The 17,812-nt window shown below is 38.9% G+C and overlaps 1 protein-coding gene across 1 annotated transcript in view; it reads left to right on the forward strand.

The window, feature by feature from the left end:
- The window catches only part of LOC102509418 (kinesin-like protein KIF27), a 127,014-nt gene that overhangs the window by 60,129 nt on the left and 49,073 nt on the right, over nt 1–17,812 (forward strand). Inside the window, 1 exon segment of the mRNA XM_032477510.1 lies at nt 16,206–16,459. Within this exon segment, the coding sequence (XP_032333401.1) occupies nt 16,206–16,459 (254 nt within the window).

Below are 17,812 nucleotides of genomic sequence, written 5' to 3' on the forward strand. Positions count from 1 at the left end.
CCACTAATCTACTCTCTGTCTCTATGGAATTGCCTACTTTTGACACTTCGTATAGATGGGTATCATACAGCATATATCTTATACTATATGGCTTCTTTTCCTTAGAATAATGTTTTCAAGATTCACTCATATAGCATGTAACAGTATTTCATTCTTTTTTATGGCTGAATAATAATCCATTGTTTATCCATTCATGAGTTGATGGACATTTGGATTATTTCTACTTTGGGGCTATGATGAATAACCATGCTATGGAATGCTATAAATATCTGTGTACAAGTTTTTGTGTGAACATGTTTCAATTCTGCCTAAGAGTGGAATTTCTGAGTCATATGATAAGTCAATGTTTAACTTTTCGAGAAACTCTCAAACTGTTTTCCACAGCAGCTGCACCATTTTACATTCTCATCAGTAGTGTATGGGGGTTCCAGTTACTCTACATCCTTGTCAACACTTGTTATTGTCTGGTCTTTTTGATTATGCTCATCCTAGTATATGTAAAGTGGTATCTCATTGTGGTTTTGAGTTATATTTTCTCAATGACTAAATTCATGTGCTATTGGCCATTTGTTTATCTTCATTGAATTAATGTCTATTCAAATCTTTTGCCAGTTTAAAATTGAGGCATTTGTCTTTTCAATGTTGAGTTGCAAGAGTTCTTTATATATTCTAGATACAAATCCCTTATCAGATTTATGATTTGCAGATATTTTCTCCCATTCTGTGTTGTCTTTTCACTTTTGTGATGGTGTCCTTTGCATTGCAGAAGTTTTACTTTTGATGAAGTCCAGTATAAATATTTTTTTTTGGTTGTTTGCTTTAGTTGTCATATCTTAGAAACCATTGCCTAATCCAATATCATACAGATTTATGTCTATCTTACGTTTTAAGAGTTTTATTGATTTAGCTTTTAAATTTATGTCTTGAGTCCATTTTGAATTAAGTTTTGTATAAATGTGAGGTAGGGGTCCAACATTATTCTTTTGTGTGTGGAAATCAAGTTGTCTCAGCACCACTTATTGAAAAAACAACTGTCTTTTCCTTATTGAGTTGTCTTGGCACCTACGTTGAAAACTAATTGACCACAGATGTTTGTTTTTGTTTATGGACTTTTGATTCTATTCCATTGATTTATGTCTGTCTTTATGCCAGTACCACACTTGATTACTGTAGCTCTGTAGTAAATTTTGAAGTTGTGAAGTGTCAGTATACCAGCTTTGTTCTTTTTCAATATTGATTTGGCTATTTGAGGTCCCTTTAGTTCGAATATGAATTTCAGGAGCAGCTTATCCATTCATGCAAAAAATCCTGCTGAAATTTTGATAGAAATTATATTGACTCTATAGCTGTATTTGGAGACTATTGCCATCTTAACAATATTAAGCTTTCCAGTCCATAAACATGGGCTATCTTTCATTTATTTAGATCTTCTTTAATTTCTTTTAACCCTTTTTTGTAGTTTTCAGTGTACAAGTCTTAATGCTTCTTTGAAATTTATTCCTAAATATTTTTTCTTTTGATGCTATTGTAAGTGGACTTGTTTTCTTAATTTCATTTTCAGATTGTTCATTGCTAGTGTAGAGAAATAAAACTAATTTTTGTTTATTGATCACTGTTTGGTTTTGGTGGACAGTAATTTTGGGATAGCAACACACCATACCATAAATTGAGGAACTTAGGTAATGTTTACCCATACAAACTGACTTAATAAGCAGAAATGCAACTTCTTGTTGTTGTTAGTGGCGATGATAAATTTTAGCTTATTATTTTAAGATTATTCCTTCAAGAATTATTTCTGTTTTATTGCCAGGCGAAGAATGGTAAGAGCACAGAGCACAGCCAGGTAATTTGGCTTCTGTAGTCTATACTCTCAGGTCTTTCACATGTATTTTTCCTACTTAAGTAAAACACAAAAGGAGCACCCTGTCTCTCTGTATCGTGAGGGTACTCTCTGTATATTTCTCAATGCTATGTATTTTAAAGATTAATGGAAATGCAGAGAAAGCTAATTTATTCAATAAATTTTTATGTGCTGGGTCTTATGCTAAGTGCTAACTGCTAAAGGAAACATAGTTTAATAAATCACAGACCCATCCATTAAGGAGCATAGTCTGTTAAGGAAAGACTGATGGTAACTTTGACCATTTACTAGGCCCCGTGTGTTTCTGTTTCTTGTTTTACACCCTTATTTTGATGGGGTACCTCCTTCCAGCAGATTCCTGAACATATGCAAGTTAAAATCTTTTTCATTTTGACATCTTTTTCTTGCTCCCAGCATTGGCTCTATTTCCTCTGTTTCTTTTGTTTTTTCTTCTTTCTTTCCTTTATTCCTTCCTTCCTCTCTCCCTCCCTCCTTTCCTTCCTTCCCTACCTCTCTCTCTGCCTTTTCTTTTTTCCTTTTTTCTGTTTGTTCATTTCAGGCTCTTTCATGTAAGGGGGTTTCTTCAAATATCTGGAGATCCTCTAACTATTCACCCACATTTAAGAATGAGATGATTAAAAGTTGATGGGAGCCTCTGTTGGCAAGAGCAGGGCTTGTCCATTGTTGGGCTTCACTGTAAAAAGATAGGTTACAAGCCACATTCTCCATTATAGAACCCTCCAACTGTCAATGTTTTTTCTCTTGGACCAGCCAATTTTCCCCCCAGAGGAAGCTGCCAATTTCCTGATGGGATCCCAGCATTCTAGGATCCGAATTTGGGAACGAAGCTGGTGGGGATGTCTCATAATTCAATATGCACAACTTCATTTAATTCTGTTTTTCTGTGGAGTGAGTCATCCCTGTCCTCAACTCTGCCTGGTGTCCAGAGGAGCTCTGAGTCAAATTCTTCAGAAAGTAAACTTCCTATCTGCTGAATTAAGTAGGGATTGAGGGAAAGTAGGATCCCACTGTTCTTCATAAAACTTTTGTAATACATTCTCATTTTCATCCCTGCTCTACCTCTGCTTTCAAAGGTGTGGCAGCTGCAGTTTCAGAGCCTTTCCAGGGCCTGGGACTTGAAAAGGTTCACTCTGGTTGGCTCTACCTCCTCCCAAAAGCTTATGTATTAAATTTCTCAGTTTGGGTACATTAGTTGTCACTCATCCATCTGGTTTCCATGTTCCCAAGTTTGCTGACATCTTTCTTCAGCAGAAGATCTCTTTTCCTGTTCGCTTTGCCTTTATGGGTTTATATTTTTATCCCTTCCCTGTCATTTTAATGAGGTATCTGGAGTGAGTGGAGAAAAACATGTGGTCAATGCACCACGTTTAACCAGAAGTCTCCGTACCATCTATATAGATGTAATGAACATATTTTCTAAGTAGGAGAAGTCCTAGTTATAGGCAATTCCATAAGGATTAGATAGAAGTACAATAATACACCGTTTAGCGAGTGCTAGTATGTGCTAAACAGTCTTGTAAATGCTTTACATGTATTACATGTATTACGTATTTTATCCTCAATAACCCCATGAGATGGGTGATGTGCTTACCTCCCAGCAGTCTGACTCCAGAGCCCCTATGCTATATAATACCGTGGTGCATCATCTTCTAAACTACAGGTTCTCTTGTTATTTTTAATTTGTCAGGTCTCTAGTCAATCCCTATTTTCTGTTAACTTAAGCAATACCTGTGGTTCTCCATGTAGATTTTGAACATGTACAGCACATTATTTGATGTGGCAAGGCTAGTATCACTGTTAATATACCTATTTGAGGATACACGTTGGAGGTAGAAGAGACTCTTTTATGACAAATTTTAAAGCACAGATATTTAAACTGGGAATCCTGGCATGTGTGTGTTTTATAATACGGACAGATGGGCATTTCCTCTTAAAGAAGCAGTAACCATCTGTAATTTGAGAGGTCAAAGAGAAGCAATTAGAATCCCACATTAGTAACACAAAACTTTAGAACGTCTGTTTAAATGAAACATGATAACTGCAAGACTTTAACATCTTAAATCACCGATGACTTTCAACACCTTAATTCAGAGAATTCAGCTCCTCATTCTTTGAAGATTTTAGCACCAGGCTCATTATCACTCTCACCACAGCTACTCACTGCATCAACTCTAGTGTCACTTTGGTGGGTAATTCTTTGCAAAGTAAATATATAGACATAGATATATCTTTCAAACACTTACTGCCTCTCAACTCTTGGACCACGTCTGTTTGAACGATCTTTGCCCTGTGCTATCTTAGCTACCCACTGTCACGGCCATTCCCTCCACCTTTACATTACTGACCCTCTTCCAATTTTAATTTCAAGCCCGCTACTCTCCAACCCATTTCTTCTCTTTTCAGGTCATTCTCTATAGTACCTAAACTCCAACAATTCTTCAACCTGATGAGAAACACCATTCTATTCACCCTGTCATCTTTTCACAGTTCCCTACCCCTCTCAAAGCCTTCCTTCTTACTAGATCTGAAATTATAATGTCTCCTTTGCATTTACCCTCAACTATTTTGCCCATCTCTCCCCCATCATACTCGCCCGGCCAAATCTCAGTCCTGGGTAATCCCAAACTACCTACTCAGTGCCTGCTCATAAGCAACTAAATATAGCTGGAGAAAAATGCACAACCATATTGACTGATCTCACTGTAAATTCATGACCACTCACTCAGGTGGGCCCTTAGTAGTGTCTGCAAACCTTACCATGTTTTCCTAGTCAATTCCCTCTCCCACACTCACAGACTATTATTTCACCTCTCTTCCTCTGTCCCTCCCCCTTCCAAACTCCCCCCTCATTACTTTCAGTTAATAACTACATTAGCCAGAGTAGACTAAACTGCTATAACAAATAAACACAACTGTTATGGCTCCCACTCAATAGAAATTTATATCTTGTTCACATAATAATACAGAATGGGGGAACCAGGTCAGTGGGCAGCTTTCCTGCATCCATGCACCTTCTTTCTTGTGGTTCTGCCAACCCCAGGGGCTTGTAGTCATCTGTATAATCCAGCTGTCAGGAAGGAAAAATGGATGAAGGAGGCATGCTGGCCCGGCAGTGACGAACATCATTTCTGCTCACATTCCACCAGCAGTAACTTCACATTTGACCATTGCTAACTGAAAGAAAGGCTGAGGAAAATAGTCTGTGTACCCAGAAAGGGGAGAATACACTGTGATGGACAATTAGCATTTTCTCCACATGATTTTCTTTCACTGAGAAAACAGAAGCAACTAGTAAAGAACTTCTACTTTGTCCCGCTGTCAAATCCACACACCTACTTCAATATGGCCCGTGTATGTGGGGACTGGGGGGATTATATTTCTAGGCTGTCCCCAGTCACAAAGGGCAATCTCCAAGCTTTCAGTTAGAACAACGTGGGCACAATGACCACACCACCTAATCACAAAATTCAAACATACCTTCTTTCCTTGCACTTTGCGACCTCTGTGGTTTTGGATAGTCCTGCCCCTGTCTTTGTGAAACTCCAATTTATCTTGTTTTGCCGATTCTGCATTGCTCTGCTTCTCCCACTTCCTTCTCTCTTTCTTTGCTGACTTCTCTACCTAGGTTAGATCCCTTCTTTCTCATTTAGGTCTTAGTTTCTTGAACTTTAATGTGATACAAATCATCTGGGGTTCTTGTTAAATTGAAGGTGCTGATTCAGCAGGTCTAGGGTGGGGACGGCTGAGATTCCACCTTTCCAACCAACTCCCTGGTGGCACCAGTGCTGCTGGGCCATTGACCACATTTTGCATAGCAAGGTTCTGAATATCTTCAAGATTCTGCCCTTTGTTTTCTTCTTTTCTCTCACAGTGATATCACTGCTAGGCTGATAACTTCCCAATCTCTTTTCTAGTTCAACCCTCTTTCCCATAATTCAAAGCCTTTACATCTAAGTTCTTAGTGTCCATCTCTGTCTGGCTGTCTGGAAAATCTTTCAAAGCCTTAAAATGTTCAAATCTAAACTGATCTCTCCTAAAGCAGTTCCTATCTCTAACTGTCTTTTTTTCTGTCTTTTACAGTTATCTCCAAACTCAAAACTCTCACTGTCTTTGATTTTTCTCTTCCCCCTTCATTGACTAACCTTCAGATATGTTCTCAGGCTATCCTCTCTTACTGGAAAACCAATTAATGGCCAAATTCTGTAGATTCTGCTTCCATATCATCTTTCAGTCAAGTTCTTTTAAATTCCTTCTGCCTTACCTTTAGCTGAGACTCACCATTACCTTTCATCTGGCTTATTGCAGATCTGTCTGACCATTTTCCCTCTAATTTCTGTGTCCACTCACAGAGATCAAAGAAAAACCTTGCTTTTCTTTCCCCAAAATTTTGTTACAAATACAAATTCTTCCACCTGGCATTTCAGGCCCCATTCTCCTCTGTGTCTCCACTTCTCAACATGCTCTAGAGTCTTACCATTTGCTTTTCCTGAACACGACTTTCACTGATTCTTCATATATGTTCTCATGCTACCTCTTCTGGCTACAAAACTATCCCATCTCTTTCAGTGTCAATCCCTAATGCCTCCTCCTTCTCAACTGCCTTTCTTTCCTGATCTTCCAGACAGGTCTGAGCAGTTCCGTGATCTGCTGTACTCTGTATTTTCCACATGGCACCTATCATAGTTTGTCTTTTATTATAATTGCTTTATCCTTGTTTTATTCCTTACTCTGAAGGCGAGGATAACATCTTCAACTCCCCCTCTGTAACCCTGCAGCACCTTACCTAGGGGGCGTCTACTATTAGATGAATCAAAGTGATTTAGGGAGATAATGTGATGCAGCGGTAAGCAGCACAGAATTTGAAGTCCGGACTTTAGGGTTCCGGCTCTGGCATTTATTAGCTGTGAGGCTTTAAGTCACTTAACTTGGCTTGTAAAATGAGACTCCTACTACCGTGATAGAGCACCAAGGGAGATAATGTCAAAGTGCTGTAACTACAGAGAACTGGGCAATGTTATTTCCTTACAGAGATGTGATGCAGTCTTTTTATTCCAATCTTGATTTGCAGGACCATCCCTACTTCACTAACGGGAGATCGAGCTCCAAGTGGCTAGGAATTCGGACCCCCAGGTTCCACAGCCCTTATCCAGTCCAGGGCCCTGTAACTGCTCTCCGCGATGTAGGTGAAGCCGCCCAACCGCGGGGGAATGGCCTGGACTCCAGTTCTCTTGGGAGGCCTGGCTCCTTTCCCCCGCTCCGGGAAAGCCCTTCTCTTCCCAGTAACCCCAAAGACCGCGGCGCCTCCGCCTACGTGAGACGTTTGGACCCTGCCCGGCCCCCGTAGCTCCCCTTCTCCAGCAGGTGGTTCTGGCCCTCTCCCCTAACTCCGGGCGCTCACGTCACGGGCGAACCTCTACCCACGCGCCAGCGCCGCAACCAACCGAGAAAATAAACAAACCCCCGCGCGCGCGGCGGCGGGCGCGCCAGGCCCCGCCCCGCCCCGCCCCGCGGCTCTCACACCGCCCCCTCCGGCGGGACTTCCCTCCCGCCCTCGGCTCGCCGCCGCGCTTTCCCCGCCCCTCACCGCAGCCTGCAGCCGCGCTCCCCGCCGCGGTCCGCCCGGCCCGGCGCCCCGGGGCCCGTTAGTGCCCGGCGTCCGTTCACAGGACGCCGCGCGACCCCCGCCCGGCGCGAGTCCGCCCCCGCCCCTTGACCCAGCCCAGTCCCAACGCCCAGTGCGGCCGCCCCGAGAGCCGCGGAGCGGCGGCGGCGGCGGGGGGAGGAGGGTGAGGAGGGCCGAGCCGGCGGCCGGGGAGGCCCGGTGAGTACGCGGAGGCGAGCTGCCTCCCGAGGGTCCGCTCCGGCGCCCCTGAGGCGGTGGTGGCGGCTTGGCCGCGCCGCTCTGTGCGCCGCGGGCTCGGCGGTTGGGGACTCGGCCTGAGGCGACGGGCCCACTGGCCGGAGCCGCTGGGCAGAGTGCGCGGGAGGGCCGCTCCTCGGGAAGGGCCGCAGCCCCGACGCTCGGCGCCGGGCTCGGGGCGGCGGAGAGAGACCCTCGCCGACCCCAGGCCCCGGCGTCCGGGCCGTGCCGGGGCCTCCGCAGACCCCGCGGGGGTCGGGGCCGGGGGTGACCGTGGTCGCGGGGCCGCCGAGTGACAGGTGCCGCCGTCCCCTCCCCGCCGCGGGCATCGCGCTCCCTCCCGGGGAGCCAGGCGCTCGGAAATTTCTGGAGCGACGACCTGACTCGCTGTTTTCTCCTTTCAGGTTTTGAAACCGCTTCTCTTGCACGAGTTAGGTCTCGCCCAGCCCTGTTTCTTTCTGTATGTACTTTGCGCGAGTAAGTTTTGGAGCATCGGTTAACAGCCTATGGGTGAAATTTGGCTTTCGTTCATGAATGAGGTATAGTGGATTACTTTCTGAATAAAGTGCTCCTACTCCTCCCCGCTAGCTGTTGAAAAGTAAAAGAGAAGGGTTTTGAGTTTTGTTTTTTGTCTGTTTTTTGCTGTTATTGTTTGGAACAAGGAGTCCTACAGAATTTTTGTCATCTCCAGCATTTAGGGTACTTTGTAGATATTGAACAGTAACGATAAAAAATGGCTCATTAATTGTCTTTTTTCTCCACCTTCTTTTAGATTTTTCATTTTTACCTTAGCTAGATTCTACAGTGGGTAGGTGCTACGACTCTCACTGGAAGCACTAATACAAGATCGTCTTTTCTCTACTAAAAAGCCAGTGAAATTTTTTCTACACCGTTCTGTATCGTCTGTTTCTTTATGTAGTAAGCATGTTTGTGGTTGTAATCTGAATCAGTTTAATAAATTTGACTTGCAGCTATAAAGATATTAGAGAAACTTTATGGCAAGTTAAAATGTTAAAAAATTTTAATCTATGGAAATACAGATTTTTTTCTTAACAGGTTTATAACGCTTTAGTTCATTAGTCGATTCCTAATTAATAAAGGATATTCATACAAATGGTTACAACAAACTTATCTATAAGATACCAATCAAATGTCTTCACTCTGTAGATTAAGGTAAAAAACTCAGAAGTTGACCAGGAGATCAAGGAGGCAAATGAAAATACATGTGCTTTATTTGTGGGAGAATCCCTCAGGTCCTCACTCAGTACCTGCTTGTACTTTTTGCTTATCTTTTTCAGTCCATAGAAACTAGGCGCTGCAGGTTGGAGAGAGGAAGCAGTATTTAACTATGAAGAAAAAAGGGAATATAGGACATGCCCATTAAGTTTATGTGGTTTGTTTGCAGTAAGTCTATTGGGAGCAAAGTTTTGGTGTGCACTTGGCACTTGCTGGTTGTGAACCTTTATAACAAGCTAAAGTGAAAGATATTATTTTGCTGTGTTATTTGAAGAACAGAAATAGAATTCTTTAAAAAAAAATTCACCAGATATTAAGTCACTCATACTTAGAGTCATTTCATTTTATGGTTGTTTTTTTTTTTAATTGAACCTGTGCTGATTGGCAGCTGCATTGTATTAATTTCTTTTTTGATCAGGATGACTGATAGTGTTAATGCAAGATGACTGTTGTTATTTTATAAAATGGGATATATTTGGTTGTTCTCGATGGAGGATTGTATACATATATTAGTTTTGAAATGCCCTAATTGTAGTTTCATGGACTGAGGTATGGCTACTGCTACTATCTTTCTTGCCCCTAGAGAGATCATAGTCTAGAGGGATGACATCATAGTGGCAGTCAGTGGTCCTCAAAACCTTGGTAGAGGACCAGCCATTTGGAAATACAGCTGTTTGCAGTTTAGACTATTCATTTTTAAAAGTAGTTAAGTTCCTGATGTATCCTAATTCTTTTAAATCAGTACTTTAAAATCAGTTATGTTTCCTAACAAATATGTTTCCTAAACAAAATTAGTTGTGGTGATGATCAGTTAATAGAGTGGGATTTACAGTGAAGCAACTCTGAACCGCTAGTAATTATTGTTAACTCATATTTGCATTATGGGAATTGTGGATTATCTGTAGTGCACTTTACATTTCCTTTAGCTGTCCATTCTGCCTTTGAACATGTCTTTACATAGATACTTGGAATGCATAGTACTTCCCAAGTACTCTACATGTACTTGGGAAATGTATTTTTTTAAAAACTAAATTCAGTATATTTATCTTTTGTGTGCCAGGTCCTGTGGTTTTGTTAGGGATGGAAAGAAGAGGCCCTTGCCTTTCAGGATGTTGAACTCAGGCTTATGAAGGACTAGGCACAACACTAAACAGATCATTTTAATAAAATCTATTCAGTAATAAAGGTAAATATGAAGTACAGAAATGTTACAGAGGAGGGAATGATTAACTCAGTGGGCAGGTGAGATAAAGCTTTACAGAGATGCTAGCACCTGAGCAGGATTTTGTGGGATGAGTATAAGTTATAAGTGAAAGAGACAGGCGGCATTTTAGGCAAAAGGCACAGCAAAGAGATATGAACAAGTAAAACTAAATGTGTGGTCAAGAAATTTTAAATAGTTTGCTTTGTTGGAGTACAAAATCTGAGGAAGGATAGTTGCTATAGAAAGATCTAACATAAGCTCTAATATTTAATAAATCGGGTAATTGACTTTTGAGTACTGAGTATTTATAAAGTGAAGACTTCAATATAATTTGCCATTGCTGCAATTTCAAGTATAGAGGAATTAATAGTTTTTACTAATGATAATCATCAAGAAATTATAAAATATTCTACTTACGTGATGAGCTGCCTGCATATTTAGATTTGTGAGCTTGTTTCTTGTGCATTTGACCTGAAACATTTGTTTTTTAATTATCTTGTGAATTTTGTCTTCCTTCAACTACTTAAATTAGCCTTTAAATTATTTTTAAAAGGAGACTCAAAGGGAAAAGGCAGAAACACAGGAAATAATCATTAAATTTCTGGACTAGAAAGCCTGATTTGTGTAGTATTTTCGTAACATGTAAATGTTTAATATAGAGGACTGGCTACTATGTTCATAGGCTGACCGATGTAGGTAGCTTAGTGGATGTCCGCTGTATTTTTCCATTGTGTACCTTCCTTATGTCCATGTTATTTTAAGTGTATGTATATAAATGTCTGAGCATTTGACCATGTGAGAGAGAGAGAAAGAAAAACTAGTAGGAGGAGGGAGAAGAGCTCTGTTTGACTCTATTTACCCAGCATCTCTTAGATATGACTATAGGTGGAGATGCTGAAGTTTAGGACACAAAACTGAAGGAATACTAACCCTAGCCTTTCCCTGAAATACTATCTTTAAAAAGTCTGATGTTTTCATGGCCTACTTATTTATCTCCTTCTCTCTTCAAGCTTTAAACAAAAAGCAGTTTCAAGTGAATTCCTGGATTATATAACATGATTATCTTTTTGCAAATTCTGAAAAATTTATTAATGAAGGCAGTGTTCTGTTAAAAACATGACATAATCAGCCTTTGACAGTTGCTTTCTGTCATTTGTCTTCTGAGTCACATAAGGGACCAGAGGCATCTCATTGTCAATTCTGACCTGTAGTTGCCCTAAGTTTCAACACAGGACAGAAAAATCAATATTGCATTGATTGCATTATGCTTACCTTTTTGAATTTGGGTACAGATGACCATTTTCCCTTTTTAAAATGAGATTTTTTTTTCTTATGGGATAAATACGGTCATTATAGAATATTTGGGGAACTAGTGAAAGCTATAGAAAGGAAAATAAGCATAATGATTAGACCCCTGAATTTCCTTCTTTTGGTATATAAATAAATAATCACATATTTATAAACTGGGGATTATTTTTATGTTTTTATTTCCTTCTTTCATTTAAAATTTATATTTCCCCCCCTCCTTTTTTCCTCTACTTAGTTAATACATCTTTTGATATGGTATGTAGATTTCTCTCATGGCTATTGAGATAGTTGGTATGTTGGCTATTTGTCACTTTTTTTTTTTTTTTTACATACAATGTATAGCCTAGATTGATCGAGCCCTTCTGTTTGTCCCATCTCTTTACTCCCTCAACTGCTGACTAAGTAGAGCCACTTTTTGCCTTTAATATTTGCTGTTATGTAAAGTATAGTGCAAATACTACCACTCTCCTACTCTCCCACCCCTACTCCTGACCAAAGGATCGTTAGACGTGAGCATTTTCCCCTTTCCATCTACCCTTTTTTTTTTCCATCTACCCTTTTATTAAAGTATTCTAACACAGGGGTTGCTAAGGTAAAGCGTAGGTAGCTGCCTCCTCAGAAAAATAATTATTTTGTTTTTTGAGTGTTTATCACTGATTCTTTTCTCAGTCAACAGTATTTGTTTTAATGCTTTTTTTTCTCTGTCTTTCTGTCTTTTATTTCTTTTCACTTCTTCAGGAAACATTTATTGTTTGTCATGTGTGTCCACTGCATGGTCACTTCTGTGATTTGGGGTTTCAGATAGATTGGTGTTCTTCTGTAGTGTGTTAGGTATGATCTTTAGGTCTTTGGCTCTTTTCAGTGGCTGGTTGCTCAACCACAACTTCTCAGTGCTTAAAATTTTTTTACTTTTCATTTCAAAGATTAAAACCTTAGCTTTTAGAGGGGCCAGATGTTCACTTGAGTTTCAGAACACTTTTTGCTATGGAATCAGACATGCTCAGCCATATTTTTCAATAGCTTGTGCCACTTCTCTTATGCCTCATAGGCCCTCAAGACATACTTCAGTCAATTATCATAGTAAAAATACTAGTCAGTGTTTATGTTTGAGTGCTTCTGCTGTTCTGGCTACTGTTCTAAGCATTTTACACGTACTGACATATTTAATCTTCACAGCAACTCAGTGAGCTAGGTATTCTCGTCCCTATTCCACAGGTGAAGAAGCTGAGAGCTCAAGGAAATTGCTCAGGGGCTCACAGTAAGCAGCTGGTTGGGCTTGACCAGGCATTCTTGCTCCAGGTCGGCATTCTTGTGCCAGTGCTTGTCTGCCATTTGGCTTTTGCATTACTAACACAAAGGACCAGAGGCATCTCATTGTTCCACAACTGAGGGGGAGATCTACAGTGTACGTAGAGCTGAGTGGAAAAAAATTTGTTAAGTTGTTTTTTTAATAGTGTGTGACTAGGATAAGTAAAACAAAATATAAAGTATTAGGAAAGATAATAAGTGTTGAATTTGTATAAAACTTCAAAATCTTTTTAGGGTTTTAATGAGGAAATTGTACTTGCTTCCGCAAATATAAATTTTTGAATAATAGGTTTATCCATTAAATAAGAATATATGGTTTCTGATCCAGACTTTTTAATGGTGCTTTCTTCAAATTGAACCCCCATTGAAATTTTATAGGTAGTAAAAACAAAACATTTTGTTATATTCAATAATTTATAACAGTTGAAAATATTTTTTAAAAATTTAAAAAGTTTTCTCATCAAAAATGTAATACAGAATTTCTTGTGATAAAAAGAAAGGAGTTCAAATTCAATTGAACTTTGTAACTTCAAGTATTTAAAATAATGACAGGCTCTAATTTGCAGAAAGCACATGCATTATTTGAGCAGTCACCTTGCTGCTAGATTTTGTGCCATTTAAAAGACATGCCACTAGCAAATGGGGAGAAGTATCTGCTGTTTGTGAATATAGAGTTTTCAGGCTTTTGCTTGGAACCTTGCTCACTAGGAGATTTTGTGTTCCTCACTCCTAACAGCAGCTGCTGCTCCCGGTACTGCATGCCTTGCATTTTGGGCACCTAGAACATGAATTCTTCCAGCAGTTCCATGGCCCTATCTGCCATGATGAGCAGTAGTGCATTCTGCACCTGGTGATGAAGTAGATTTCCAGGGGCTTGAGTACTTCTCTGGTCACAGCTGACAGAACTGCAGGGCAGCATGTGCAGGAAACAGCAGATAAGGCTGCTTGCATCTGATGGGGACTGGCCCAGAGTCTCTCAATTCTCCACGATGTCTTGGCAGTGCCGAGAACTAAGGGGAGCTTTATCTGATGATACACGGGTGAGGAAGTTCTGCCCTATGCCACAGAAAAAATTTTTTCTATGATCTTTGGAGAGGTGTTTAGAACATTTGTGAACATTTCACTCATGCAGAACAATCCAAATATGAAATTCATGGTATTGATACCAGTCCTAAAATGGAAAAGAGATGTATTTGTGTAAGCTATTAGTCATGATAAGGTTAGACTATATTGCAGTAACAACCTGAAAATTTCAGCAGCTGAAAGCAGCAAAGTTGCTTTTTTGGTCAAGCTACATATCCATTACAGGTTAGTAAAGAGATTTTGTTCATTGTAGCTTCAGACTCCATCAGACCTGACTGATGGAGATTTCATCTCAACATATGCTTCCACAATCACAGAAGCAGATAAAAGAGAACATGGTGAACCATGTTCTGGCTTTTAAAGCTTATATTTCACTGGTGAGTCACATAGCCATGCCTGCGTTCAACATGAGAGTGATACATAACTCTCTTTCAGGGAGGGGCAGTGAATATTTGTGAACAGCTAACATATACAATTTATAGTACCAACAGTTAAAATTAAATACAGTAGATGTTGAACAACTGTGTAGGATTAATAAATTACCTAAAGTGCTCAAAGTGACCAAAACTTACAGGATTTTAACATGTTGAAGTTGAAGTTGAAGCAGAATTAATATTTTCCGTAATATTTTTGAGTCTGGAATTTCTTTTTCATTTTGTAATATTTTCTCTCTTGTAATAACTTCCAAGCCTTAACTCTCATGCTTGTGGGAAAGATTTAAGCCTAAAAATATGTCATAATTTTATTGCTGTAATGTCATTTCTGCATGTTGTGGTATTTTTTTCTTGATGCACTTATTTCTGAGCAGTAGGTATTATCATGGCATTATAATATAAATACTTTGATTAGTAACTACCAGATGACATTGTCAAATTTCAGCTCTTTTAATTTTTCTTCATTGTTTTACCAAAAAAATTGAAAGATTTCCAGATAATTTTCTGGATTCTTAGGTTAAGATGGAAGATTGAACACATGCTTCTCATTTTTGTTCCCTCCTGAAAACATGAAAACTATAGTGTGTGGTTAGCTTTCAGAATGGACCTCAGTGATCCTTACCTCCTGGTATTCACACGTATGCATAGTCACCTCCCATACTGAATAGAGTGGACTTCTGTGAGCAGTAGGATATTGTGGAAATGACAGTAACTAGTTCAGATATGAGCACTGTGACTCCAGACAGACATGATAAAACTATAAAGAAAAAGGAATAAGTAACACAAAAATCAGGATAATAATTATTTCTGGACAGGGCAGAAATTGGGGGGATACTGTTGAGGAGAGGCATGGGATGGGTTAACATTCTGTTCATCTTAATGCTGGGTACTTGAAGTATTCATTTATTTCTGTGGACTTAATATTTTATTCAGTTGTGTACCTGATACATTTCAAAATAGAAATAAATTTCTGAGTTGTATAATCTATTAAGAAAATCAGTTTTGAATTGAGAGAGTACTTAGTCTTCTAGTATTACAAGGCTTCTTAATTTGAATTTGCAGAGTAAGGTTCAGCAAACCTAGTTTCAGGTCCTGATTTTGCCAATAACCTGCAGAATGACTTAAGCAGTCTAAGTGCCAGTTGCATCATCTGTAAAACCAAATGATTTGGGTTAGATATTACAAGAGGACATTTAATATCCTGCCTTAAGCTTAAAAGGTTCTGAAAAAGCTGAAGGAGGTTGGGTGCACTGAGACTAGTGACCTAAACTGTCACGTGAAGGGCATTTGAAGTTTTCCTTTGGTTGAGGAAATTTAAGTTCTGTTTTGCTGTCAGTTCTGTGACTGAGAACAGTCTCCAGAATCAAACTTAAGGCAGCACTTGGTATATGATAAGAATTGTCTTCCTTTTCTCTCTCTTTTTTTTTTTTCCTGTCTTAGAAGTTGGGGGTGAACATGTTGTTGAACCAAGGGTCTCTGTGCACCATGAAAAATGATATTCTTACTTTTCCATTGTAAACTATATTGATTTAGGATATTCTTCATAAATATGTGTGTATTCTGGCAGTGTATTTAAAAGAAAGAAAAATCATTAATTTTTAGAAATTATACATGGAAAAATGAATACATTGTATTGGTGGTAGTCTTGTCATAATTGTGAGATCTCAATATATCATTTTTCTATTTTTGTTATACAATTTTATATTGTTTATTTAAGATTTAAAAGTTATGTTATTGCAAGTAGGACTGTGGGTATGAATCCAAATGTTACTAAATCCAGTGTCTGGAGAAGTAAATATATATATATTTATATTTATATTTGTTCTAGAATCTGGAATGAATTTTACTAAGTGTGTTTACTCATCTGCCTCCTCTTCTTCCTCCGCACAGGAATTATTCTTGACAGAAGTATTTTAAAAGAAGAAACCTTTACAATGGCCTCAGCAGTACTTAGTTCTGTTCCCACCACTGCTTCTCGTTTCGCCTTGTTGCAAGTGGACAGTGGCAGTGGTTCCGATTCTGAGCCTGGAAAAAGCAAAGGTCGAAATCCTGGAAAGTCTCAAACTAATAAATCAACTACAAATGAGAAGAAGAGAGAGAAAAGAAGAAAAAAGAAGGAACAGCAACAGAGTGAAGCAAATGAGGTAGCAATTATAATTATTTGTATCTGCTTTCCCAGTGGGTGGAGGACAGGTACTATCTTGTTGATGCATGTATCCAGAGTTCCTGGTCCATAAGTACTTGGAAATATGACTTCAATGAATGGGTATGAATTTGTGTATATTTAAAGTCAAATGTAATGAACGTTTTTTTAAATGCCTTTTTTTCTGTCTGTAGAAGCTTACTTGCTCATTCCAAAAAATTTCTGAAAAACAAAATCTTGAAAGGAAACAAAGGTCATTTGTAAATATAGCTAGAGATACAACAAATCAATATTTTGGTGTGTGTTTTCTGTACACAAATGTAAGCTTATATGAATATATAGGGATGAACATGTACACATCTATACATTCTTATTTTACTTAAAAGAAAATGAAATTATATAATCGAATTTCATAACTGGCTTTTTTAAAATTAGCATGAGTAGTTTTCCATATGAGTAAATAAAGATCTACATTATTTTAAAGGACTCCGCATTATTTAACTATGTGTTTATGTCATAGTTTACTTAATCGAACCCTTGTCATACACATTTAGATTATTTCTCACTTTTTTACTGCTATAGACAATAATCCTATGACTATCCTTCAATGTACATTTTTATGCATTTGATGGTCATCTTTTTCTTAAGGGAAGTAAGTGCATGGTAGGATTGTCTCCCCTGGACATTCCTAGCATGAGTTATATGACCAACATTTAATGTGCTAATTTATTTTTAAAAGAAATGCTGAAAAACAATTCTAGCCTGTGTTTGTCTTTTAATAGAAGGAGGCAAATATGTAAGAACTTTTCTCAGTACCATTTAATGAGACAAATAGCAACAGTGTTTTTTACTTCCTATATTCACTTCATCACATTCCCAGACTTAGAAAAAGCCTTTTCAATTCAAGTTTGTTCCTTTTTGTTTTGTTTTGTTTTGTTCTAGTGTGTGTGTGTGTGTGTGTGTGTGTGTGTGTGTGTGTGTGTAATTGAATTATAGTCAGTTTACAATGTTGTATCAATGTCTGGTGTACAGCATAGTGCTTTAGTCATACATGAACATACATATCATGTTTGTTTTTATTACATTTCCATTACTATTGCTTTCTAAATTTCTCTTTTTAAAATTCTGCCCCACAGAGAGTCACTTTAAAAGGCATTTTTTTCCCCACCATACAACTTTTTAGAAGTCCAATCTTACAGAACTTTTGATTGCCTACCATTTTCTTTTTGGAATGAAAGATGATTTGGGGGAACAGAAAACAAGGAAATAGTGGGATTTACATTAGAGAATAAGAAACTGTGTAACTGAGAATGAGCCTGAGGATCCTCCCTTCCCACTTCCATGGCTGTCATTC

This window comes from Camelus ferus, chromosome 4 (genome assembly GCF_009834535.1).
Source record: "Camelus ferus isolate YT-003-E chromosome 4, BCGSAC_Cfer_1.0, whole genome shotgun sequence".
NCBI classification, from domain to species: Eukaryota; Metazoa; Chordata; class Mammalia; order Artiodactyla; family Camelidae; genus Camelus; species Camelus ferus.